The sequence below is a fragment of the Carettochelys insculpta genome, chromosome 1, assembly GCF_033958435.1.
Source record: "Carettochelys insculpta isolate YL-2023 chromosome 1, ASM3395843v1, whole genome shotgun sequence".
Lineage (NCBI taxonomy): Eukaryota > Metazoa > Chordata > Testudines > Carettochelyidae > Carettochelys > Carettochelys insculpta.
The window spans coordinates 351,353,974-351,370,983 of NC_134137.1; the positions used below are offsets into that span (position 1 = coordinate 351,353,974).

The 17,010-nt window shown below is 46.0% G+C and overlaps 1 protein-coding gene across 2 annotated transcripts in view; it reads right to left on the minus strand.

The window, feature by feature from the left end:
* The window catches only part of SLC2A13 (solute carrier family 2 member 13), a 387,637-nt gene extending 378,732 nt beyond the window's left edge, over nt 1-8,905 (minus strand). For both annotated transcript variants that reach the window (XM_075016269.1, XM_075016277.1), the window contains exon 1: nt 8,205-8,905. In XM_075016269.1, the coding sequence (XP_074872370.1) occupies nt 8,205-8,757 (553 nt within the window). In that variant the 5' untranslated portion in view covers nt 8,758-8,905. The remainder of the gene's footprint in view (nt 1-8,204) is intronic.
* Nucleotides 8,906-17,010: the final 8,105 nt, after the last annotated feature.

Genomic DNA, 17,010 nt, shown 5'->3' on the forward strand with positions numbered 1-17,010 from the left:
AACTTCTACAGTATGAAGGGACCGAGGCCCCTGGGAAGCAGGAGGTTTTGGGTAAGACACGAGCAAGCATTCAAAGAAGAATGTTAAAGTTGCACAGCTCAAATCAGTCAGGAAGTGTAAAAACTAATGTTTTCACAACATGCTAACCTGGATCCAAGAGACACATGGGTTTCATGGGATATGCTTCATAATATGAACTGAAATACTTTAATCTACCCATTGTACAAATAACGTCTTACGTTACAAGAAAACTCTGGCATCCCAGGGAAAAAATTCACAGCCATATCTCCCTGGTAACAACTTGAATGTGTTCTGCAAGACATGTGCATTCAGTTAAAAGATCAATTTCAAATGCATATTCATGAGTGAGCTAAATGAATTTCCAGGGGCATGCTGAAGGGGGAAAAAAGGATGTTACCAATAAATATTTCAAAAAGCTCTACATAACCAAATATTTTCCAAAATGTGGGTTAAAAATATTATGTTTTGTATTAATAGTTAATCTTCCTAAAAGTTAGCATCTTCTTTGTTACTTATGACAAACTATGGAAGCAGCACAGGAATTACAACAAAAGGGTCAGGATGCTGTAATATACAAAATATATCTGCTTATTAAGAGGGCAAAAGTCTTCAGAAGATGCAACTGTAGCCTTTGAGCTAATGGACCGGACATTTCTACCTACGTACTAGCAGGTCAGGCTTCGAGATGAAGGGAATGAATCCCTTCAGACACACGAAGATCTGAGTATCTGTGGCTCTCTAAAACCTTGGGATGAACATCTCTGGTCATGGAGAAACACATAACCCATTCTGACAGCTCAGCTTTTGTTTCTTACAGGCCGTACACAAAGAAACCACATTTCTTAGGGGAATAAGCCTGAGACCTCTAGATTTAAAAGCATGAGGATACACAGCTTGAGTAAAGGGGAGTTAGGCACCCACACCTTTTGAACGATCATTATTTAATTTACTTATTTATTTAAAAACCACACTATGCAGCTATCTGCACCTAAGTGCCTACATAGCTTTAAAAATCTGGCCTTAAGGCCTTTAGCTCAAGAGGCAGAAGCAGGCTCAAACTTCCAGATGATGTGTAGGTATTATGGAGGAATAAGCCCACATTTTAATAGGGATTTTGCACTGTTCTTAATATAAATAATGGTCCAGGGCACTTGAAGCATCTTAAAACAGTGGAATACACATGGGGTCAGTATTAAATAGACAATACTTTGGTCAAGCATTAGAGTCAAGATTATATTTGTTCAGACCCTTGCTGTCAAGGGGACTCAGTCTCTCAGTTTAGAGATCCTGCATGAACTATACCCCAACCTCTAATGCCCAGCCCTTTCGAATCCTAAACCTTGCTTCCTCCAGTAGCTACATAAGCCTTACTGAGGTCACACATGTTGGGTGTGCATGTACAAAGCTAATGTAACCCACACAGACTGAGGAAAAAACCTATTACAAAAATTTCTTGCATTTGGCAAACATTTTGAGTGTTGGTGCCACACAGGAAGGGTACACTTCAGACTGGTAGACAGGGAGGATGAAGAGGGAAGGGGAGCATAAGAGAGACAGTAGCTGATGGAATACAGACACAAAGCGTGGATGACAGAGCTTCTACCATTACTACTTAACGTGGCAAGTTGCTCCTGACATACCTACTTTCACCAACTTTTCAAACAGTGACAAAGGTCCACCTTTTGTGAGCTTTCAGAGGCCTGGCACAGCTGGAAGCAGTTTCAGCAGGACACTGCTACAGTTTACATTAAACCTTACTGTTAGGGGTGGGGCACAACTACCACCTTACATTTTTAAGTGTAAAGAAGCCACTGTGATCAGGTATTGAACAAAATTAAGTGGACTCCATCACAAAACACAGAAGTATGTCTTCAACCAAGACAGATATCCAACACTGTTTACGGTTGGTTCACATAGTAACTACATTCCCATGGCTGGCCAGTGACAGGAGACTTGGGCTCATGGGACTCAGGCTGTGAGACTGTTTAACTGGGATGCAGACATTTCAGCCTGAACTGCAGCCCCCAGGATCCTCCCAATTCATAGGGTCCTAAAGCTTTGGCTTCAGCCTAGTCCCCAGAATATCTTCAATTTAACAGCCCCTTAGTGCAAGACAGTCAGTATGGGCCTGCTGTCATTTAACTGCAGAATAGATACACCCTCAGAAATTTTAACTACTTAAGCAGGATGGTCAACAGGTGCTGTTTGGGTAATGTTATGAGGGAGATCAGGATAACAAGCCAGAAAGACTGCCAAACAGAGCAGCGTAAGTGATAGTAACGTTTCCCTGGGACACACCTAAAAGAAAAAAATCTTTAGGTGCAAAGTGCTGGTTGGAAAACCAGGCCTTTAACAGAGAGCAAGCAAACTGTCTCCTACTGTGTTCCAGGATACAGCAATTTATGTATATTCTTGGTTCACCCTGAGGGGAATGCTGCATCAAAATTAAAAATTCTGTGCACAATATTTTAAAATGCTGCATATTTCATTTGTTAAAACAACATAATGATGTTCCTGTCATCAGACCTGGGCTGGAACTGACAGCAGAGGCAGGAGTGCCTGGAGGAGGAGGAGAAATTACAAATTCTGCATGAAAAAATAAAGTTCTGCGGTGAACATTAATTTCATTCAAATTCTGTGTAGGGTAGTGGCATGGAATTCCAGCAGGGTGCTTTTGTAAACAAACAAGAACTCTTACTCCAACAACCCTTTCATCTCTGCCAGCTCAACATCCCTAAACTATCTAAAACTACGCTATAATATGAATACAATACACACTTCGGAATCCATGGAATTAACATGGACAATTCAGGAACCATTCAGTCTGCATACAGTCTCCCTTCAAATGCCACCCTTCAGTTTTTTGTCATTTTTTTCTCCAGATTGTCCACTCAAGACAAAAACTACACATACATTTTAGGAGCCAGCACAATATAAAGACTATTCAACTAATCCTTGAACAGTAAGCTTCTCTTTCCCAAAAACATCTCCTAATCCAAGTCATTGACAAGAAGGGAAAACTTCACTGTGGACACTAGGCTCTTTTTAAACTAGAAAGAGTAAGTATCTTTCAATTTGCCTCTATATCAATGCCCCTCACTCACTGGTTCTCTTTTCCAATATTTGTGACGATCAAGTTTTCTGAGCACTTTAATATTAATCTGAAAAGAAACAATCATTTTAACACATGGACGTGTCTCTGTTGCACCAGAAGTGAATGAGCAGTTAGTGTGAACTCCAGTGAATGTTTCAGATCGCACCACAGCTATTGCACACATACTCATGTGTATTAACTCATTTTTACTGAGTATGCTCTACTGCAGTGGTGGACAGCCTGCAGCCCACCGAGGCTCCACCTGTGACTTGCAGACCCCCCTTTATCCCCTTCCCCACATGCTTCTTATGCACTGGGGCACTGGAGCCCTGCTCTGACACCTCCCTCACCCTCCCAGCACTTTTGAAAGGCCACAAATCAACTGATTCGCACTCTGTCCCTGCTCGCTCTTGTCTCCCCCCCGCCGCCCACCACATACACACTTCCCAGGGCTCGAACAGCCCAAACAGCTGGTTTGTTGCATTCCAGCTCTGGAAAGGAAAGAGAGAAGTATGAAGAGCTGGGCTCCAGGGACCCAGTGCACAACAAGGGGCAGACAGTGAATGCACAGGCCACAGGTGGCATCCCAATAAGCCACAGGATGCTGCGGCCCTCTGAGATGAAGGAGGGCCATTCATGCAGCCCACTCACTCTTCTTGGTTGCCCATTGCTGCTCTACTGGGTGGCTGAAAGTATGGTACAATCTTTAGTTAGCAGTGGTACAGGAGGAGAATCAGAAAAAAGGAAGTTCGATATGAGTACACAGTCCTGGTCATTGCTTTTTTCCCCATTCAGAGGCAAATTATTTTGGATTGCAAAAGCTGTCACTCACGTGTAACAGCGTAATCCTAATTCAAATGCAAGACCATTCTTGCCTAGCCTGTGATTTCGTTTTTGAAAAAGCAATGAGATATGCATCTTAGACAACTGCCAGAATATAAAAACCCATTTAGATGAAATTAGGGTACAATTAAACATCACAGAATTGGCAAGATATACAATATTTTTCTGCTTTCCTATTGCTTTCCCTATAGGACCGAATTTTATAACACATCCAATTCTTTACACAAAAGTATATGAGAAAAAGAAGAGTTTTTGTTCATCTGCTATCCCTTCCTTTTTGTATGTAATGCCAGGATTCCAATTTGGTTGAACTGCCAAATACTGATTAAATTTCTACATTTTGCATATCTCCAAATTTCTGCTGCCTTCATAAGGTTATCCAAGCTCCCTCTTGTGGCTAATTTAAAACTCAAAATTTAACAAAAGGCTGTAACGTGCTGGATGTTAGTTTTATACAGAAGGTTGTGGGATGTTCAAATCCTGTTGGGATCATTAAATATTCTATTAATAACTTTTTCCTCAGATTATTATAAATGAATAGCTTCTCATTTTCTTAAAAAAAAAGCAGCATTAAAATTTCACCACATGTACAAAGAACCGCCACATTTAAAAGAGAAGCCAAGAATTTTATTCATTTTCTGCGGTGTGTGACATCCAAGAAACTCAGCTTATTTACTTTACAGGGACATTGCAAGACAAGTAGTATCTCCGGTATTCAGATGAGAAAAGGGAAGCACAGAGAAGTAAAGTCACTTACTCAGCGTGCCACAGAAGGTCTGTGACTCTACCACAAACAAAATCCTGACCTCCTGATTTCCAGTATGTACGTTAACCCATAAAGCCATACTATATTCAAAAATATGGAAACAAAATCTAATATTACACTGGTTGTACACAAGCATAACTAACATCTTTATAAGGTTATACAGAATCAGGCCTGTGTGTGTGTGTGTGTGTGTGTGTGTGTGTGTGTGTGTGTGTGTGTGTGTGTGTGTGTGTGTGTGTGTGTGTGTGTGTGTGTACACACACTACATTTTTCAAGAATTCCTCTTACATCATAAGAGCTACGGCCACAAAATTTGGTATGCAGCTTCCCCTTACCCTAACTTAAGCCAAATTCAGAGCCTGGTTGTGCCTGGAAAGTGGGAAATGCCTGAAAACCCAGGATTTCACAGAACATGGAAAAAGGGGCAGAAGGAAGAAAAAGGGAGGGGCACAGATAGGATGGACACAACAGTTCAAGTGGCGACTGGGGTCAGCTGCAGCACCAAGAGAGAGGCCAGCAGGGCTTGGGCTCCACCATCTAACCTGCCACAAAGACTAGGTAAGTAGCTTCCCTCCCCCAAACCCAGAACTTGCCCTCCCTAGACAGCCTCCAAGCCACAGAGGTGACTGATGTGGGGCACAGCCCCCAGGCCATTAGGGGGTGCTGGAGGCAGAGCCTCCCCACATCAAGATTAAAATGAAGTCAGTCAGTCAGTGGTGGGCACCCTGTAGCTCATCAGGGTAAGCCAGTGGCAGACCCCCAGACAAGCTGTTTAATTGCGTCCACAAATACAGCTACAGCTCCCATTGGCTGGGAATGGCAAAATGTAACCAAAGGGAGCTGCGGGAGGCGATACCTGAAAACACAAGGGAAACAATGTGTCTGGCAGCCCGCAGCCACTTACCACAAGCCACAGGTGGCCCACACGCTGCAAGCTGCCCACCACTGAAGTAATGCTCACCTTGAAAAAGAATTCAGAAGAAGCCATTAGGCAGAATTAACTGTACAATAGACAGGTGTATCGAGCTACACACAAACAAAATAGCAATTCATATTGCTCAAAAATGAACTAATCGAATCTAAAGCCTGATTCTTTGCCTTCCAAAACAAATGCTGTCTAGCTGAACCAAAGAACTCCATTAGATTTTTAATGTATTTTCAGTTATTTTTCACTATGTATCCAGCAGAGCAAAACTAAGCAGAGAAACATAGAAGGGACCTTTGTAAGACGATTAGATACCTTGACACACTCTTTAAGTGTGTTAATCCAGAATCTATTTTTTTTTCTTCATATTCTCTACTTTCATCTTACTCTTTGCCTCTAGATTTGAAAGGGGACAAAAATGTCATCCCAGAAGTTGGAAAAGGGAATCGCAGAGTAACTTCTCTCCCATTCTACTGCATTAACCAGAAGCACAGCAACAAAAAGCAGCACTCTTCCCTTCTTAGGTGGCTGGAAAGATAGAATACAATCCCACACTAACCAGAGGTCAAATAAAGATGATGTTCCCAAGCAGAGTTAAGAAACAGCACACACTCTCTCTCAACTGCTCACGACTTCCTAACTCTCATGCCCACCTCTACACGGCGTGTGTCCCATAAATGTCAAAAGGTCAACTGTTATGCTGCTTAACACATTTGCATCAGACTTGCACTACTTTAAAAATGGTTGTGGGGTGCCCTAGCACAAACAATATAAGGTTATGTCTGTGCTTAAACAAACCCAGCAGCCCACCAGCAGCTGTAGCTCTTCAGCGTAGTCACTCGTCACAGCAAAGGCAGGGATTTTCCCTCACTCCAGTTAATCCACCTCCCTAAGAGGCAGCAGCTTGGTAGAAAGTGTCTTCTGTCCAGCCCTATGGTCAGATTGACTTAATTACATGGCTCATGAGCAACACAACTGAGCCAACCTTACTTTTTAGAGCAGGCCTAGCCTAAAGATTATGTTCTCTTGCCATTTGGAGAGCTGCTACTTGCTTGTTTTCCCACACAGTCACACTCCCAATCAATATTTTGAGTAAATATAGACAGCTATAATCACTGCTAAGCAAATACCAAGAACAGTGGGGAAGCACTGGAACGTGTTACATAGGGAGGTGGCAGAACGTCTATCGTCCAAGGTTTCTAAGACCAGGCTTGACAAAGCTGAGGCTGGGATGACTCAGTTAGGGTTGGTCCTGCTCTGAGCAAGTGGATGGACGACCTTTTGAGGTGTCTTCCAACCTTAATCTTCTATGATAATAGAATCCGTAGAGATAATTTATCTAATTCAGTACAAATTCTGAAACTATTAAAAATCTATTTATAACATATCCAGGGGCCTCTCCACCCACTCATAACGGCTCTGTTCTTCACATAAAGTACTTTAATGTTTTTTTTTATGGCATGGCACATGACTCCAGAAGAAAATCTCTGGAGGCAATTTCGGAAGAAGCAACATTCTGTGTGCAGCTTTGAAAGTGGCTGTCTAACAAATGAGAGAATCCATGTACGCAGCCATCTACTGTACATGGAAAAGAATCAGAACACTGGCGAAACACACAGATCAGGATACTGAGCCTAAATAAAGTGGTGGGAGAAATACTTATCCACAGGCTCTGCAAATACTCAGCACGGATACATTATTTTTCAGACTCAAAGCCATAGGCAGACATTAATCCTCACAAGTGCCTTTGGGAAGCACCATTATTCCCTGTTTACAGATGGGGAAATCGAGGGAGGAAGGCAAAGCAACATGCCAAAGGCCATATAACAAGTCCACTGCAGAGCCCCAATCAGCATTCCATCCAAAGCCCCATAGCTTTCTGCTAAACGCAAAAACCATTTTTGACCTTGCCTTCTCTAACACACACATAGCAACAGGTATATTTGCATTTAAAAAAAGGAACAAAAAAGCTTAACAAAACCTGCCACTCTACCACCCCCTTCTCCCAACGGGAAAAGGAATGGTGAAAGGAAGCACACAGTATAGCTATGATGTAGGGACACTGCTACCAGAAGGCATCGGATACTACAGTGATAAATCCAGACTAAAACCCGCTATGACACTCAGCCCCTTCCGATCGCCAACCCCGTCACTCCTCCCCACCACCGGGGGAGAACCCAGCCTCCCAGCCGACCCTCAAGCTACCCGGGAAGTAGCTGTCACCCCCAGGGAAAAGCCCCAGTTTCGCGGGCCAGTGCTGGTGACCAGATGGCCCCAAGCAGTCGTGCCAGGAGCGTCCCCGCTCTGGAGCTCCCGCCCACGCCACTCTGCGCACGGGTGGCATTTCCCTGTGCGGTGGGGGCGGGCAGAGACACAGCCAAAGCACCTCTAGTCCCGGCGCTTCCCCGCCCGGTCTCCGAACTCAGATCCGGCTTGCCGAGTTCCCGAAACTAAGTCCCACGTCACTGGCAGGGCCAAGCAGCGGGAGGGAGGAAGGCCGGGCGGGAAGGGGGGAACCGGGGCGCAGAGGCGCTGGCTGGCAGCGCAGGACTCACCGATGCCCAGTCCCACCACGATGCGCCCCCCCAGCAGCGTCTCCTTGTCCTGGGCGGCGGCCAGCACGGTGGCCCCTGCGGTGAAGAGACAGCTGGCCAGGAGGATGCAGGGTCTGCGGCCCCACAGCCCGTTGAGCACCCCGCCGGCCAGCGCCGAGAGGGCGGCGGCGCCCACCGTGCTGGAGACCAGCAGCTCCTGCCAGAGGGCGCCCAGGTTGAGCTCCCTCTTGAGGAGCAGCAGGGCCCCGGACACCACGCCGGTGTCATAGCCGAAGAGGAAGCCCCCGAGGGCGGAGAACACCGACACCACGTAGACGAAGCTCGGGGTCTCGTCCTGCTGGAACTGCCGCCGGGCCGCCAGCTCCAGCTCCCCGCCGGACGCCTGGCTGTTGATGCTGGAGCAGGACTCGGCGGCGGCGATCAGGCTGCGCTCCCCGGCCGCCACCGCGCTGGAGCCGGCCGAGCCGTCCGGCTGCCTCCGGCGCTTCTCGCCCATGAGGTTGCTCAGGCTCCGCAGCGTGTACTCCACATTGTCACTGGCCTTGCGGGACATGGGGCAGCCGCCGCTCAGCGCTCAGCGCCCCCCGCCTGGCGAGGGGGCGGGCTTGGGGCCACTGCTGCTGCCCTGCTGAGGCCGCGATCAGCCGGGGCGCATAGGTCCTGTCCGCGCCCGCACTTGGGGGAAAGTTACCAGCTGCGGCCGGCGCTCAGGCGGAGTTGGAGCCGAAGGGAGGCTCGCGCGGGCGGGGTGTAGACTCGACCCCAGCTGGCCTGGGGGGCGGAGCCGGCATGGGGGCGGGGTCGCCTGGCTGCCTTGTTACAGGGTGAGCCGCTTGGCTCTCACTGAGCATGCGCGATAAATTGACGCATGCGCATGAGCTCCACCGAAGCCACCCGGCCTTAACCTGGTGCCCGAAGTTGAGCGACAAGGGGAGGCAGGGCGGGAAATGTAAACGGGGCGGGGAGGGGAGCGTGGCTGGGTCCACGTTAATGTTGAAGGTCTCTCACGTGACTAGCGACCAGGGAGCCGCCCGGCCACGCGCCGTGGAGTAGTGAGATGCTGACTCCTGGCCACGGGGGGCGGGGCAAGGCTCGCAGCAGTGCGCGCATGCCACAACACTCACCGCCCCGGAGCCTGGGACGTGGCAACAAGTCACCTGGCCCTAAAAGCACAAGCAGCCTTGTAGCACTTTCAGTGGGTTAGACCCACTTCTCCAGATTCCCCGAGTCTCACCCACGGCAGCTTGTTACCCAAGGAATGTATGGTCAGCCTTTAAAGTGCTGTAGGACTGCTTGTTTTTTAAAACTACAGACTAACAAGGCCGCCCCTCTGAGGCTACTCTATGGCTGGAAGGGCTAAAATGGGGAGATTACAGAGATAAACTGGGCAGGGCAGGTAGTGGGCAGCAGCGGAAACCCCTGCCAGGGTCCCTGGTCTGCTTAGTTTTCTACTTCAGTTTCTCAGCTGCAAGCAAAATTAAAAGTCCAAGCATGTATTGTGATGCAATGTCCCTGTGATATTTACCTATGTACATACCAGGACTGGAGGGGTAGGCATTTAATACTGGTCTGCCTCTCATCTAACCAAGCATCAGAGAGGTAGCCGTGTTAGTCTGTAGGTTCAACAACAAGAAGTCCTGTGGCATCTTCTAGACTAACAGATATTTTGGAGCATAAGCTTTCGTAGGCAAAGACCTTCATCAGATGCATCTGATGAAGCAGGTATTTGCCCACAGAAGCTTATGCTCCAAAATATCTGTTAGTCTATAAGATGCCACAGGACTTCTTGTTGTCCTCTCGTCTAACCAGTGTCTCTTCTTCTGCCAGGCAGCCTCCTGCTGGAGCTAGATCTTCCAGCAGGGACTAAAGCTCAGCTTCACAACACCCAACTCTGGGCAGTCTGCTGCCCCGGGAAATCCTCAACTTAAGAGTTAAGCACTTAAACTACTTATACAATAAGGCGGTGTCTACACTTGGCCAAAATTTTGAAAAGGCCACACTAATACCAAATTGGGGAATACTAATGAGGCTACATGGGGCCTTTTTCAAAACCCTATGAACTTAAGGGGTCCTTTTGTGTAGACAAGCTGTGTGTGATTGAAACAGCTGGTGGCATCCATTTCAGTGCCTCATTAGTATTCTCTGATTTGGCCATTAGCGTGGCCCTTTTGAAATTTTGCCCAAATGAGGAGAATTCGGCTCTAAGAATTAGATTGACTGAAGCCAGATACCAAGTTGAGAGCAGCCTCCCTAACCTAGCCACTAGGAAATTCCAATTAGAGTCCTGCCCTTTTCAAAGGCAGTTGGGCCCATGTCTCTGCTTGGGATTCAGGACTTCACTGGTTAAGGGGCAGAAAGAATAGTTACATGCATACACTTCTCAGGGAACTGGAAGGCCCCTCAGGAGGTCATTGAGTCTAGTCCCCTGCTCTCTTGACAAAGCCAATAACCGTTTTTTGTTTTTTTTTAAATAAATCTACTTGCCCCAGAGCCCTAAATGGCCTGCTCAATTATTAAACTCACAACCCTGGGTTTAACAAGCCAAGGCTTAAACCACTGAGCTGTCCTCCCCCACACCTGATTCTTTCTGGCTCTTTGCCAGCCATTGGTATGGAGTCTCTTCACAGATTGAAGGGGCTGCTGTGTGACATGTGGAGGCAGGATTCCTAATCACAACATTGTGGGCATTCACCCACTCTTCCCACCAGCAAAATAGAAAGCTGGAGTCTGGGTGTATGTGCCAGCCGTGCATGAGAAATAACCCATCACCCCTTTATTTTTTGGGATAGGACTGCCACATTACCTTCTCAACTCTTTCTAGGATGGGATAGCCAACTAAATCTCCTCCTCTCCCTGTGAGCAGCCATGGCCTCAACAAGCAGGCAGGCAAGGATATTAACAACTTCCGTAGTGGCTGATGGGAGATGTGAGGGTGACCTACAGGTGAAAGCCATCCAAATGGAGCCACCTGTTTCCCCACTGCCACTGAATGGGAGGGGCCCCAGATAAGCACACATCCCAATCCCTTGCCCCAGCTCTGAGCACTATCCACCACCCTAGCTCTCTCCTAGACCGTACGCCACGGCCCTGAGCCCCTCCTGCACTCTGATTCCAGCCTAGATGCTGCACCCTAATCTACTGCCCTGAACCCTCTACCCCACTTCAAACCTCTTGGACCCTGCCTGAAGCCCCCTTCTGCATCCCAGACATGTTCCTGCTCCTCCAGAGCCTGCACCCCCAGCCAGTGCCTTCATCCCCCCACAACTCTGAAACCCTCACCCACACTCCCACTGCAGATCATCTATGTGCAAAATAAATTTTGTTATGTGCACCAATATGAAGTGATGTGTCAGGGGTGATGTCCATACATAGACATAAAAACTAGAGGGGACATTGAGAATGGCATACACATATACACTTCACTGTATTAAAAGAAACACATGGTTTGCTTGCAACAAGTCTGAATCACTGATCTGTCCTCATCATTATTTACCACTTTCCCAAATTTTGTGCCATCTGCAAATTTTATCAGCAATTTTGATTTCTGCCAATTCATTGATTAAAAACATTGCCTGTCAGGGTAAGGAACTAATCCCTGTTGGACCCCACTGGAAACATGTCTATTTCTTGCAGATTCCCCAATTACAGTTGTATTTTGAGACCTATCAGTTGACCATTTTTAAACCATTTAATATGTGCAAGGTTAATTTTATCTTGCTCTCTTTTTTTCATGAAAATGTCATGCAGTACCATATCAAGCACCTTACAGAAATCTATATTATATCAACACTTTTACCTTTATTACCCAAACTTGTAATCTCATTCAGAAAATCCTCTTTTCATTTAAACCTTTCTGTGATGTTTTGTAAAATCAGATTTTATTATCCAGGAAGAGGGTGAGGGGTTAGGCAGCTAATGGACACATTGGGCTCAGGTAATCTATTTTATAGTCACAGCTTTGCCAACATCATTTTGGGCAAGAAACTTTTCTACCTTATTTTTCCAATTGTACTTACATATCTCAGATGATGGCTGTCAATTTCCTTAGAAGTTTAATGTGCTTAGAAATTCTTGGATGGAAGATGCTATATGAAATGTATAAATTGTTTATATTATAGTAGCACAGCCACAATATGAAATGAAATTAGTAAGTTTCCCTTTAATAGCACATATGATTTAGTAGAGTTACTACCTCACAAAATTATAATAAGTTTTTAAATAATTGAAGTCACTTTTTGAGAAGACATTCAATAATCTCTTCTCTTTAAAAAAGCATCCATTCAGATTGTAAAACTAACATTTTAAAGTATGCAGAACCAATTTTGGATTTTTTGTTCCTGGAGTTTGAACTGAAACTAAATTATAAAATATTGATGAGTCTTTAATTCCATTTGAATTGTTTTTAACTAGGGTTTTCTCCAACCATAAATATCTGTAGATTTCACTTCAGAAAAGAGATTATTGTAAACTTAATGGAATTGGTAGGAAAACCATGCCTCCTGGTGGTTAAAATGTTAGGTTTAAGTCAAATCTAAGTGACTGTCACCTGGGAAGTTTAGTAGAGCCCCTGCTAGTGCAAATATCAAAGGACTAGGGTTTTTTTCTTTTGTCTTTTGTTTGTTTATTTTTTTTAGTTCATGTGGCAAAAATGCTGCCTCTAAAATGCAAGAGCCTCAGTTTTACTTCTCTAGCATTCAAGCTACACTCTTGGGTCTGATTTAGCATCATTTGAAAGCAACCTAAGTTTCTTTTCCATTTACTTCAGTATGTGTTGGATTGATAGAGCCCAGACACAATATGAAAGATTTAACTAATTAGCTAGTGATTTGGGTACTAATGGGTAGATTCAAAAGTGTGCAGTGACTTTTAAAAATAAAAGGTAACAATTAATTATGTCTTTTGTTCACTCAATTAGAGATTGGGACTGTATTTAACTTGGAAAGGTATGTAATCATTCCCATATTAATTACATATATACTGGAAAGTGAGACCTGCACCAGGCAAATATCAGCCCTATATAACAATTAACAACATTCATTTATTCTAAATTATTGTTTGAATCACGCAATTTGATCTGCACAGGCAGCATCTAGTTCCTATGCTAAGCCAATTGGGCCTCACTCAATCCCACGGCTCAGATTGCAGGATCAAGGTCTGATGCTTTACTTTGCTATGAGACATATCGGCTGTGTCTACACTACAAAAATAACTTTGAAGTTGCTTACTTCGAAGTACAACTTCAAAGTAAGCAACTCTGAAGATGAGCATCTACGCACACTTCGAAGTAGGGCACTACTACATTCCCGGGAATCTAGTAGGGACTTCGAAGTTGGGTTAACTTTGAAGTAAGGGGAAAAAAAAAATGTGTGTAGACTCTCTGCTGGCTACTTCGATGTAGTGCCTAACTTCGAATTTAACTTCAAAGTTAATTCCTGGTGTAGACACACCCATGCTGAGCCAAAATAGTCTTTTTTCACAGACAAGAACTGTGCAATGATAGAGTGGCTTGGAACTCCAAGGCTATGTCTAGACTGCAGGCTTCTGTCGACAAAACTGTCAACAGAAGTTCTGTTAACAGAGCACGCATTCAGACTGCAGATCCCTTGGAAAAGACCTGCCAGTCGGGACCATTCTGTCAACACCTTTGTATACCTTGTTCTACAAGCAAGAAGGGATGTCTTGACAGAGGGTTTTTTTCCAATATTTGGCCCTGTGTGGATGGACTAAATGTTGGAAAAGCCTCTCCCAACAGAAATGTCAGCAAAAGATACACAAATGCAACGTGCAATTTGTGTATCTTTTGCCAACAGTTCTCAGCAATCTAGATGTAGCCCAAAATGCCAGCAGTCAGGAGAACATGACAATTCCAGAGTTAGGTCAATCTCTTGATTTGCTATCTTAACTTTGTGTTACAGATTCAGTACTCAGTACTCTCATATACCCCAGCTCCCAAGTGCAGGAGACAGTGCATTAAACAAACTAGAAGAATCATATTAAAAACAAAAAAAATGTGGTACAACTACTCTGACCACCTCTCTTTACAGCAACCACTCCAAAAGCTGCAATCATTCTGTATATTGTCCTCATTAACATAGACTAGGAATGTACCCAACAGAGGCAGTGGAAAAATTACATAATTATCCCTTGATGCTATAACACTCTCCTAAAGGAGAGCTGAAATAGTCTTGCTATCTTCAGATTATGCTGCAATACTCACCTCCTCAAAGTATTCCCTAAAGAACCAAAGCAAGAACAACCTCTGCAATAGAATCTAAAATAGAAACATGGAGGATTTGCCTATCTTTTTTAGGCAGATTGCCACCGTCTTATATAATCTATGTTAATGTCTAGATTTCACAGCAATAGATGCCTTAGAAATACTGACATACAGATGTGCAACATAAAAATACGTATGATTTGTAAGCATGATATATGGGGACCATTTCTAATTTAACATTACAAAATGATTTGCATTCTAAAAGCTGGATCAAAATTAGACATACATTTGTTGAGATTTGAAAATCAACTAGAGGATTTAGACATACACTCAACATTTATTCACATTAACAGATATTGTGTGCCTTGATCTTCAGCTTTCAAAATCTCAGCCACAGTCTATCTGCCTTTTCTTGGGTTTTCACTGTAAGAACCTGATCAACAAATAGGACTTAAATTAAGGTATCAGCCAAGAGCAAAGGTAAATGTATTTTATTTTTATATGGGTACAATAGTAATTTGGACTGTACTTGTTTTTACACTTACCTTTGTTCAGTGACATACACAGTAATGCTCTGGATTCTCCTTTCTTCCCACTCAATAGGGAAAAAAAATTTACAATGGCTAACGCTCAGGTGCTTACAACTATAACCTTTGCAGTAACTGGAATAGAGTTTAGAAAAGTGTTCTTCAATGATAAATGCTCACAAACAGGCAAAAAACAGACATCACATGGTGGATTAGAACCCTAATACTTTTCGCTACTGAAACAAGTTACCCCATTCTTCCTGCGCCGATATAGGTATTGATTGCCTAATATGGATATAGCTGGCACAGTACAAAATAGCTTACAGTTTCCGTTTCCTGAAGGTAACTTTTTCCTAGTGTGGAAATGCCCTTCTGCTGAACTCTGACAGGTCCACTGTCCTGCTCCATTCAAATTCTTTTGGTATGTGCACAGCTGCTCTTTAATTTTATAAACACCATGCAAGTATTTATTTTATAAATACCATGCAAGTATTTATATTCCTATTCACTTGAAAGTATTCCTTTCAAGTGAAGGAAATCAAGATAATGTTATGCCTTGCCCAAGAAGCTCAGCAAAATCTGAGTTTTTTCCAACGGTAGGAGAAACTGGTGGTACACAGGTATTTTCTTTGATGCAGTCTTGTTTATTGAGAATGACAATACATAAAGTCTGGTTTCCCAACTACAGTAAGAATTGAACAGCAAGATACAGTTTCTTTCCTCACTGTTACAAATCTGTCTTTCTAGCCAGTGCTCTGTCCCCAGAGATCTCTCCCTAGCCGTGTCTACACGTGCACGCTACTTCGAAGTAGCGGCACTAACTTCGAAATAGCGCCCGTCACGGCTACACGTGTTGGGCGCTATTTCGATGTTAACATCAACGTTAGGTGGCAAGACGTCGAAGCCGCTAACCCCATGAGGGGATGGGAATAGCACCCTACTTCGACGTTCAACGTCGAAGTAGGGACCGTGTAGTCGTTGCGCGTCCCGCAACTTCGAAATTGCGGGGTCCTCCATGGCGGCCATCAGCTGGGGGGTTGAGAGACGCTCTCTTCAGCCCCTCAGCTCAATGGTGGCCGCATGGAGTGGCCCCTTAAAGGTCCCCTCTCCCTCCCTTTCTGTGCAGGAAGCTGAGAGAGCGTGCAGGCGGCAGCCCAGACACGCGGCCAGCCTGCACGCTCTTGAGCAGCCCCAACCACCACCAACCAACCTCATGGCCGCACGGCAGCCCCCCCAGTACCCTCAGGGGACCCCCCCCAAGGGGAGCCAGGGCAGCCAGGGCAGCAAGCGGCAGCGGGGCCCCTCCTGGATGGAGGCCGAGCTTCGGGACATGCTGGGGCTCTGGAGTGAGGAGGAGGTGCTCCAGGTAATGGGGAGCAAGAGGCGGAACGCGGATGCGTTCGCTCGGTTGGCCGAGGGCCTGGCCGCCCGGGGTCACCCTGCCCGCACTCTGGACCATGTCCAGAGTAAAGTGAAAGAGCTGCGGCAGGGTTACGCCCGGGCCCGGGATGCGGCCGGCCGATCTGGGGCCGCCCCCGTCACTTGCCCCTTTTACAGGGAGCTCAGGGACATCCTGGGCCCCCGGCATATCTCCTCCCCTCCGGCCACTCTTGACACCTCAGCTGAGGAGCCCCAGCAGGCCTCAGAGCTGGAGTCCGCCCCGGAGGTAAGCCCCGCACCCCGGGGGCCCCCCCCTGGAGCCCACCCCAGGGGCATCGCAGCAGCAGGAGGAGGAGGAGGGGGAGTCCTCCTCCGCTGAGACGGGGCTGCTCATCATCCTCCCCTCCTGGAGCAGCAGCCGGGCGTCCGCCCCCCGGGTGTCCCCGGACCGTGGGAGTGGACCTACAGGTATGTACCCCTCCGGTGTACACCCCCGGGGTTGAGGGGCGGGGGTAATAGATATGTGGCCAGGGCCCTCCACATGCCCAGATGGCCATGGCCCCAAGGACAGCAGTGCAATGTCCCTCACAGGAGGGCATCAGCCCCTTCCCCCCCCACAGCACGACAGTGCCAGGCCCCATCCCCGGGGCAAGGGGGAGCGGAACCTCGAGGGTCCCCCGGG